Source organism: Liolophura sinensis, chromosome 6 (assembly GCF_032854445.1).
Source record: "Liolophura sinensis isolate JHLJ2023 chromosome 6, CUHK_Ljap_v2, whole genome shotgun sequence".
Lineage (NCBI taxonomy): Eukaryota > Metazoa > Mollusca > Polyplacophora > Chitonida > Chitonidae > Liolophura > Liolophura sinensis.
The window spans coordinates 67,220,085-67,230,450 of record NC_088300.1 but is presented as its reverse complement, the minus strand read 5'-3'; the positions used below and the strand labels follow the sequence as shown (position 1 = coordinate 67,230,450).

The 10,366-nt window shown below is 40.0% G+C and overlaps 1 protein-coding gene across 1 annotated transcript; it reads left to right on the top strand.

The window, feature by feature from the left end:
- Window positions 1–1,123: 1,123 nt before the first annotated feature.
- LOC135468951 (phosphotriesterase-related protein-like) lies at window positions 1,124–9,453 on the top strand. Its single transcript, XM_064747442.1, has 8 exons — window positions 1,124–1,243; window positions 4,663–4,825; window positions 5,138–5,210; window positions 6,043–6,154; window positions 6,403–6,558; window positions 7,110–7,274; window positions 8,275–8,492; window positions 8,874–9,453. Exons 1-8 carry the CDS (start codon window positions 1,213–1,215, stop codon window positions 9,006–9,008), a joined length of 1,053 nt encoding a protein of 350 aa, XP_064603512.1. The 5' UTR covers window positions 1,124–1,212; the 3' UTR covers window positions 9,009–9,453.
- Window positions 9,454–10,366: the final 913 nt, after the last annotated feature.

Here is a 10,366-nt window from a genome sequence, read left to right as displayed (position 1 = left end):
GCACGGTAAACTTCTGCTCGATCCATTGCGGCTGATCAACTAGTGTTTTTTTCCCATCAATAATTAGTTAACGCAATGTTCCTTCACTGACCTATCTAAATTGTTTAGAGTTGTATGCCAAAGTATCTCTAATATATCGCATCAAAAGCAGTTTCATTATTGAGCACCTTATATATTTGGCATTCTACTGCCTTGCAATGGCGGAATAGCTAGATCAGAAGCTAGAGGCCAGATAAGAAGTGGACCATAGAAAACGGACTCATTATCCCGAGTTGGGTCAGAAGGCATTGAAATGAGCAAATTTCGGCATAACTTTCTCGCTTGATCTCTGGAAAATATCCAGGATTCTGTGTCAGTCTGTCGTGATTGGGTGAGATGTCATATTCCGTGTCTTCAGTTAGGCAGCACTACAAATATGCAGTCATTAGGTGAGATGTGATATTCCGTGTCTTCAGTCACGCAGCACTATAAATATGCTGGCATTGGGTGAGATGTCATATCCGGTGTCTTCAGCATTATAAATATGTTGGCATTGGGTGAGATGTCATATCCGGTGTCTTCAGGCGGGCAGCACTCTAAATATACTGGCACTGGGTGAGATGTCATATCCGGTTTCTTCACTCACGCAGCACTATAAATATGCTGGCACTGGGTGAGATTTCAAATCTGCTGTCTTAGTCAGGCAGCACTATAAATATGCTGGTATTGGGTGAGATGTCAAATCCGCTATTGGGTAAGATGTCATATCCGCCATTGGATCAGATGTCACATCCGGTGTTTTCAGTTAGGCAGCACTATAGGTATGCTGGCATTGGGACCGGTTTGCTACAAAGAGACACTGCTGTAATTAATATAACCACAGTATTATTGCATGAAAACTAAGTCAAACAACAGTCCATAAATTAATCAACCATCCCATGATGAGGGTACTTTATACATATCATGACTTTGCTCATGTTTACCTCAGCGCGTATTACCGATATAGTTTAAATGATGTCAACATTTTATTCTCAAAGAAATAATCACGCATACTGTGAAAACATTGAACAACTAAGGTCTCACCATACTTTTATGGCGCGCTACCATTGTTGTGGCGAGTACCTGCCCAGCTATGTAGTGCGTGAACTTCCGCCCACCTATAGCATCGGGCTTATCACATAGCTTCGTCCTTCTCACAAAGTGTATTGCTTGGTTTTTCTTCTCTCCAAAGAGATGATGGTACCTTCCGGCAAGATTCAAACAGGTACGTCTAGTTTGCTCTACAATCCGTGCGCTCAAAGGTTACTATGAACAACGAGCGCGGTACTACCTTATGCCCATCTTCATTCGTTTCATATGGAAGGCCGTTCGCGCTACACAATAATGAAGTAATTTACCGTTCTGCAGTGTAGTGAGGTTATTTACCCTGCTCAGTTTATAACATACCAACACGCTTAATAAAACCACACCAGCATCGTAGTATTTTAGAAAAATAAATTTATATCTGCATAAAGGTCACCCAGCATCTTCATGTAAACTATAGCATAGTTTGCCTTGTAATGTTGCCTAGTCCTACATTTTGGTCTTTCAGCTTCATAAAAACAGCATTTTCGTCGGCTTCTGACTATTTGTCAGCTGTTACATAGTAAACCTATATAGAACCTACAATTTTCTAAACAGAAGAACATGTGCATGAATCGCATGACGCACAAAAATGGGGAAAGCGAGCTATGCGTGGTGGGACGTTGGTATACCCTATCCCCATGAACATCTCTCTGTGTATAACGATTTGCAGCTCTGGGTATGATGATTTATAGCTCTGGGTGTGGTCAGTTCAGAGGACGTTGGTATAGACTATCCTCATGAACAACTCACAGTGTATAATGGTTTACAGTTTTGGGTGTGGTCCGTCCAGAGGACATTGGTATAACCTATCCTCATAAACACCTCTCTGTGTATAATGATTTACAAAATGCTATGTATAATGATTTACAGTGCTATGTATAATGATTCACAGTTCTGAATGTGGTCAGTCCAAAGGACGTTGGTATAACCTATCCTCATGAACACCTCTCTGTGTATAATGATTTACAGTCTTGTGTATAATGATTTACAGAGCTGTGTATAATGATTTACAGTTCTGAATGTGGTCAGTCCAGAGGACGTCGTTATAACCTATTCTCATGAACACCTCTCTGTGTATAATGATTTACAATGCTGTGTTTAATGATTTACAGTGCTGTGTATAATGATTTACAGTTCTGAATTTGGTCAGTCCAGAGGATGTTGATATAACCTATCCTCATGAACACCTCTCTGTGTATAATGATTTATAGTGTTGTGTATAATGATTTACAGTTTTGGGTGTGGTCAGTCCAGAGGACGTCGGTATAACGTATCCCCATGAACATCTCTCTGTTTATAATGATTTGCAGTTCTGGGTTTGATCAGTTCAGAGGACGTTGGTATAGCCTTTCCTCATGAACACCTGTCTGTGTATAATGATTTACAGTTGTGTGTGTGAGTACGTTAGTATAAAATATCTCATGAACATCTCTATGTTTATAATTATTTGCAGTTCTGAGTATATTGGTTTACAGTTTTGGGTGTAATCAGTTCAGAGGACGTAGGTATAACCTATCCTCATGAACACCTTTCTGTGTATACTAATTTGCAGTTCTGAGTATAATGGTTTACAGTTCTGGGTGTGATCAGTTCAGAGGACGTTGGTATAATCTATCCTCATGAACACCTCTCAGTGTATAATGATTTACAGTTTTGGGTGTGATGTTCAGAGGAAGATGGTATAACCTATCCTCATGAACACCTTTCGGTGTACAATGATTTACAGTGCTGTGTATAATGATTTACAGTTCTAGGTGTGGTCAGTTCAGAGGACGTTTCTATACCCTATCCTCATTCACACCTCTCTGTGTATAATGATTTGCAGTTCTGGGTATAATGATTCACAGTTGTGGGTGTGGTCCGTCCAGAAGACATTGGTATAACATATCCTCATGAACTCCTCTCTGTGTATAATGAACAACTCTTTGTGTATAATGATTTACAATGCTATGTATAATGATTTACAGTGCTGTGTATAATGATTTACAGTGCTGTGTATAATGATTTATAGTTCTGGGTGTGATCAGTCCATAGGACGTTGGTATAACCTATCCTCATGAACACCTCTCTGTGTATAATGATTTGCAGTGCTATGTATAATGATTAATAATTTACAGTTCTTGGTGTGATCAGTCCAGAGGATACGGGTATACCCAATCCTAATTAACACCTGTCTGTGTATAATGATTTGCAGTGCTATGTATTATGATTTACAGTGCTGTGTATAATGATTTATAGTTCTGGGTGTGATCAGTCCATAGGACGTTGGTATAACCTATCCTCATGAACACCTCTCTGTGTATAATGATTTCCAGTGCTATGTATAATGATTTACAGTGCTGTGTATAATGATTTATAGTTCTGGGTGTGATCAGTCCATAGGACGTTGGTATAACCTATCCTCATGAACACCTCTCTGTGTATAATGATTTACAGTGCTGTGTATAATGATTCACAGTTGTGGGTGTGGTCAGTCCAGAGGACGTTGGTGTAACCTATCCTCATGAACACCTCTCTGTGTATAATGATTTACAGTGCTGTGTATAATGATTCACAGTTGTGGGTGTGGTCAGTCCAGAGGACGTTGGTGTAACCTATCCTCATGAACTCCTCTCTGTGTATAATGATTTACAGTGCTGTGTATAATGGTTTACAGTTTTGGATGTGGTCAGTCCAGAGGACGTAGGTATAACCTATCCTCAGGAATACATCTCTGTGTATAATGATTTACTTTTTTATTTATTTATTTATTTGATTGGTGTTTTACGCCGTGCTCAAGAATATTTCACTTATACGACGGCGACCAGCATTATGGTGGGAGGAAACCGGGCAGAGCCCAGGGGAAACCCACGACCATCCGCAAGTTGCTGTCAGACCTTCCCACTTATGGCCGGAGAGGAAGCCAATATGAGACTCACAGCGACCGCATTGGTGAGAGACTCTTGGGTCATTACGCTGTGCTAGCGCGCTAACCAACTGAGCCACATAGGCCCCATAATGACTTACAGTGCTATGTATAAATGATTTACAGTTTTAGGTGTGGTCAGTCCAGAGGACGTTGGTATAACCTATCCTCATGAACACCTCTCTATGTATAATGATTTACAGTGCTGTGTATAATGATTTACAGTTGTGGGTGTGGTCAGTTCAGTGTATTATGATTTACAGTTTTGGGTGTGTTCAGTCCAGAGAACGCTGGTATAACCTATTCTCATGAACACCTTTCTGTGTGTAATGATTTACAGTGTTGTGTATAATGATTTACAGTTTTGGGTGTGGTCAGTCCAGAGGACGTTGGTATAACCTATCCTCATGAACACCTCTTTGTGTATAATGATGTACAGTGCTGTGTATAATAATTTACAGTTTCGGGTGTGATCAGTCCAGAGGACGTTGGTATAACCTATCGTCGTGAACACTTCTCCGTGTATAATGATTTACAGTTTTGGGTATGGTCAGTTCAGTGTATAATGATTTACAGTTTTGGGTGTGGTCAGTTCAGAGGACGTTGGTATAACCTATTCTCATGAACACCTTTCTGTGTATAATGATTTACAGTTCTGGGTGTGGTCATGCCAGAGGACGTTGGTATAACGTATCCTCATGAACACCTCTCTATGGACTTCTCCTTCACTCTCCAGTCCACCGCAGATCCCAGAATCACGGAGAAACAAGACGCGGGGTTTGATCTGAAGAACTTAGGCTGGATTCGACAGTATCCGTAAGTGACTTCTTACTTAGAACGTGTATGTAGACAAGACAAGACGGTTTCATGGACGTTGTTATGTACTTTGTTGCCATGGAGAGGGTAGTTAGACCACGGGGTATACTTAGGCAGCACCTCGTTAAGGCAGTTATTAAGAAGTATGTTCGGTAATTCATGATGCCGTAGCGTCCTTGATAGTGACAGTGGACAGTGGATTATCATTGTATAAGTTAAAACTCATTTAGAATTGCGTTAATGAATTAAACAAATAAATGCAACGCAGTAATCGATGAAATGTGACGATTGATGTTTTCTCATGAATATCAGGTACAGCCACAAGCCTAACCTCCGATACAACGATGGGAAAAGGGCAATTGTCGGAGAGCTTAAGCAGTTCAAGGTAACCATTACATTATAACTGCATTATATACTCGATGACATTTATACATTTCGGATTCAGAAACCGTCGCTCGAGACAAAAGTGCCGCTCTTCGCCAGATACCTGGGTTCGTCCCGTTTCACAAAGTGCAAAGCTACATCATGTGAACATAATACCTTCACGCACGTTACGTGCGCTTTGTGAAAAGGGCCAGAGGCAACTACCTTCCGACAAGTGCCTGACGCAGTGACCTCACTGGTCAAGGGTATGTCGTTTGCAACGCTTTAGACCACTGAGTCAGCGAGAATCAACGAAGTAGTTGCAAATAACCATGTTTTAGTCACTGGCTATTTTTACGTAACATGCTATACATACATGTATTCTACTATCATTTGGCGATGACTGCACTTTAATTTTTACTTTTACTTTAAATTCATTGATTTTAAATTCAATTTTATTTGAACATCGACTGGGTGTGCTTTCTGTTACGACCAGATTGTGGTATGTTTCAGTTACAGGGAGACACTGTCGTAATATATATGATGTAATTAATGCTAGAAACTTCGTCTTACCTAAACACTTCATCAGTCTAGTAAAAGTACAGTTCACTGTAGCAGTAAATTTAAATGTAAACCGATCGGTCTAGGAATTTTTACCTGCTTACCACTTGACCTTAACCAACAGATCGCACCTCAAGGTCGAATTAAGGTCAAAATTCTCCTTTACGCCAAGAAGAACCCTAAGTTGGACATTGAATATAGTTAGGGATATTCTGTAATCTTAAAACCCACGTCTTTTATTGTCATAATCTAATTGTGTATTACATTTGCTATTTCTATTCTTAAAATTACAGAAGTATGGTGGTTCGGGAGTTGTTGAGAACAGCACGGTGGGTTTACAGCGGGACATTCAGTTTGTTCGGCAGGCATCCCAACAATCCGGGGTCCATGTCATAGCGGGCACAGGTGCGCTTATAGGCATTTAGTTAATTTCACCTTAATCCATACATTAAACTGATTTTGTAAAATAAAAATAAAGGCGAAAGACACAAGGAATAATTGCATAATTTGGTTAATGGTATATGAGATGAGATTTTGTTTTAGCATAATTTGCCATTAAATTTGTAGCAGAGGACATTTAGAAGGTTGCGTACCATGGAAAAAATTGCTGTTGCTAAAGCTTCTCACGGTAATATTATATTTCTTGTATTTAGGATTTTATGTGGATGAATCTCTTAGTCCGGCCGTTCATCAGATGTCCACCGAAAAAATGGCGGAAACTATGATTCGAGATATAACTGAGGGCACGGATAACACCGACATCAAATGCGGAGTAATCGGAGAGTTAGGCTGTTCGTGGCCATTAACAGGTCGGTAAGCCTGAAAAAGGCCTGAAACCTCGAGCACATGCACGTTTTTTAGTATTGCACATTTTTGACAATGTATAGAGCGAGTGACTGCTTAAGGATTTAACGTAGATTTTAACAGTTATGACGACGCAGGAAGCCTTACGTGTAATGTGCCTCCTTTTTGCAAGACGGATTTCCACTGCTCTTTTATCCAGTGCTGCTTCACTGAGACGACTTACCGAAGGCAAGTAAGCTGCCCCACACGTGCCATTACACTGATACCGACCAACTATTCCTTTAATGCTGAACGCCAAACGAGGGAGTTACAACTTCCTCTTTTAAGGTCTAAGGTGTGACTCGACCCAGGATTGACCACTAGATGTAAATATGGTTTTCCGTATAGTTGTGACCCTATCACGACAAATGGATTAGTTTCGTCCACGAAATGCGATAATCGCCATTGCATAAACAAACGACTATCATCATACCAGGCCTGCAGGTAGCCAACGTGTGACGTCATAAGCTGCATGGTCAGATTGAAAACATAAGCATAATTCGTACATTTAACACAGCTACAGAGCGACGAGTTCTGGAAGCTGGTGCGCATGTCCAGACCGCTTTGGGATGTCCGGTGATCATACATCCTGGACGTGGCGAAGGTGCTCCCATGGAGATAGTCCGGATTCTCCAAGAAGCTGGTGGGAAGGTGGACAAGACTGTGATGTCACACCTAGATAGTGAGTCCGTTCTGTATTCACCAAGATTTCCTGAACTTGGATATAACTCATACTCATGATAATGTATAACAAAATTACCATGAGGATCTCACACGCTACGAGAGATGAAAATATTTTATAATAATTTCGTTCAAAGGATCTTTTCATAACTTGGTGAAAGTTATAACAATAATGGTTCTTGGAGACCACGACTTTAAGAGTAATGCCCATGTATATCAGAAGAAAAATACGGAAATCTGTCTACTCCCTCAAGCGTGTATACTGCGAGTATAACCAAAATGATGACGTCATGCCGTCACAACATGAATCTTGTTACACGTGACCCAACGTTGTGTCCGTACTGTTTACAGGAAAGTGTTCTTTTCTTCGAGTCCAGAATACTGAAAAATCCAATTTTAACTTTACTTTGAGCGTTTGAACATTGTATCAGTTGTGATCGGCAAGACGTCTTATTATCATGCAACCGCCAGCAATTTTAATCAGTTCTATGCTGTTTTTTAAAAATAGAAAAAAAAGTTCTTTGTGCTTCTTATCGCCAACTTTAACGCTTTTCAATCTTTGCTTGTCTGGAACTCTCCATAAAGTGACATAGACATGTGCTTTGTCGCAAGTTTCCCTACCTTGACCTTTGAAGCTTTGTTTATGCTGGCATACAGTTCACACTGATCCAACTGCAGCTTTGTGTCAGGAAGTTTGTAAGTTACCTGGAGAAGAGCGGTGTTTGCATACTCTTGGGCTCTGCATATTTTCAGTTTCTGTCCAATATTTCCTGTCCCACCGTACGCCGGAAGGTCTCCCGGCAACCTGCGAATGGTCGTGTGTTTCCTCCGGGCTCTGCTCCCGACCATAATGCTAACCGCCGTCGTATAAATGAAATATTCTTGAGTACTTCGTAAAACACCAATCAAATAAATAAATCAAATAAATACTTTTCCTGTCCGGAAGCATGTTTAATGTGACTAAAGAATTTAGTTCATCTTCGATCAATATTTTCACTCAGGAACAATCTTTAGCCAAGAAAAACTGCGAGAATTGGCTGATACGGGCATATACTGTGAGCTGGATCTGTTCGGCATTGAGGTGTCGTATTACCAGTTCAATAAGGAAGTGAATATGCCTAGTGACAGCACCAGAATCAACAACATCAAATATCTAATAGACGAGGGTTTCCGGGAGCAAGTCGTCATAGCGCATGACTGTCATACTCTCCACAGACTGGTGGGTTTCACTACAGGCCAAAATTCTTTGTACAATATAATATAATTGTCACACTCTCTGGTGGGTTTCTTCATCCAATATAACATGATTGTCACACTCTCCATCGACTTGTAAGTTTCCCTTAAGGCAAAAGTCTTCGTACAATATAACATTTCCGTCACACTCTTACCAGAAATGTAAGTTTCCTTTCATTCTAAAATTCTTTGTATTACGTGACATACATGTCATACTCTCTCTTGACTAGAATGACATTCATGGCCCATAGTAAGAAACTATCCAGTGTATATGTACTTGTTCGTGTGTTAACTAGAAGTTCTTGAAGTATGCTTCTGTTTGACCAGCAGCGCATGACCAGAAATTGTGTGTTTACGTTGTTTACAGGAGCAATATGGCGGTCACGGGTTGTGCCACATTTTACTGAATGTCGTGCCTATGATGAAGCTCCGTGGGATTTCACAGTCCGCCATTGATAACATTCTTATTGATAATCCGAGAAGATGGCTTACGTTTTTATAAACCAATGAATGACTCGATTTATTACATTGATTTGTGATGATATATGTTACTGTATATTTATGCACATGAAAACAAAATTTTAGTTTGGAGTTTGGATACTCCCCCCCAACCCCCTCTCCAATCCTGTTTGTATAACAAAGCATTATGTACACTGAACATCTTTTAATAACGGAGTATTTTATCTGCTTGTAATTTAACTTACATTGCGTATGCATGATTGGCGAGTGACCACGTCTATCCCTCTGACAAACCATTAATAGACCATTTGACAAACATCTGAGCATATGACGGAAGCAATCATACAGACTTCAGTATATCTACATGGAAGTGACATTCTCGTGCTGTTTGGGTCATTATAGTAAAGGATGAAATCAGTTTATTTATTTATTTGATTGGTTTTCTAAACTATTGTAAATTTAATGTAACTGTTAAATGTTGTAATTTAACACCATCATGTCAAATTAACACATTATACGTGGGAAGGTCTAACAGCAACCTGCAGATGGTCGTGGGTTTCCCACGGGCTCCGCCCGGTTTCCTCCCACCATAATGCTGGCCGCCGTCGTAAAAGTGAAATATTCTTGAGTACGGCGTAAAACAACAATCAAATAAATAAATAAATAAATAAATAAATATAAATGTTAACAATCTTGCAATCTTACATTATGTTATACAACCTGCATGCCATCATAATGCATGCTGTATTTATATTACCTCATTCAACATCTTGCATCAAAATGTTGACATTCGATTTTGATTTGAAACTATCCATTTTAAATTCTTCAAGGTTTCCTGTTATTAGGACATTCAATTCAATGCGAAAGAACACTGTACCTGATACTCCATACATGCCTCTGTAAAGACTTGAGGTACCAATACCATCACACACACCCCTGAGAAACAATGGGCTGATGCTGGTTTTTGGTGTTGGGGGAGGATGTTTGGCCACGATACATAAGAACTGACATAAGACAGGAAAATGTATTGACAATTACCTTTACGTTAGCTTGCGCAAGGCGTTGAAAGGCTGCAGTCGATGACAGGCGAATGCTAACCATCCTAACAGCCAATGGAAGCTCGTTGAAAGATACAGACAATTTTGGCAAAATATGGCAAAGTTGAGATGGCCTGAATTTTTCTCTACTTGCCTGGGCTCATCAGAAAGCTTGTTGTTTTGTTCCCTTAGTCTGAGAAGATGATGTCTTCTTTTAGCAGACCGAAAGAAGCTGGTCGTAGCAGAGTGGTGAAAGATGCTCGTCTTTCAAATATTAGAACACGTGAGGTGAGGGTTCAAACCTGGACTTAATTATGTAGGAAAATTTAACTGTATATTCACCTCGTTTTCACTGTGCGTAGGG

Excerpts from the sequence above, each read along its gene's own strand:
- LOC135468951 (XM_064747442.1), top strand. The coding sequence starts at position 1,213 with ATGATGGTACCTTCCGGCAAGATTCAAACAG. Across the intron at positions 6,155-6,402 it reads CCATGTCATAGCGGGCACAG|GATTTTATGTGGATGAATCT; the intron begins GTGCGCTTATAG and ends TCTTGTATTTAG. Across the intron at positions 6,559-7,109 it reads CTGTTCGTGGCCATTAACAG|CTACAGAGCGACGAGTTCTG; the intron begins GTCGGTAAGCCT and ends CATTTAACACAG.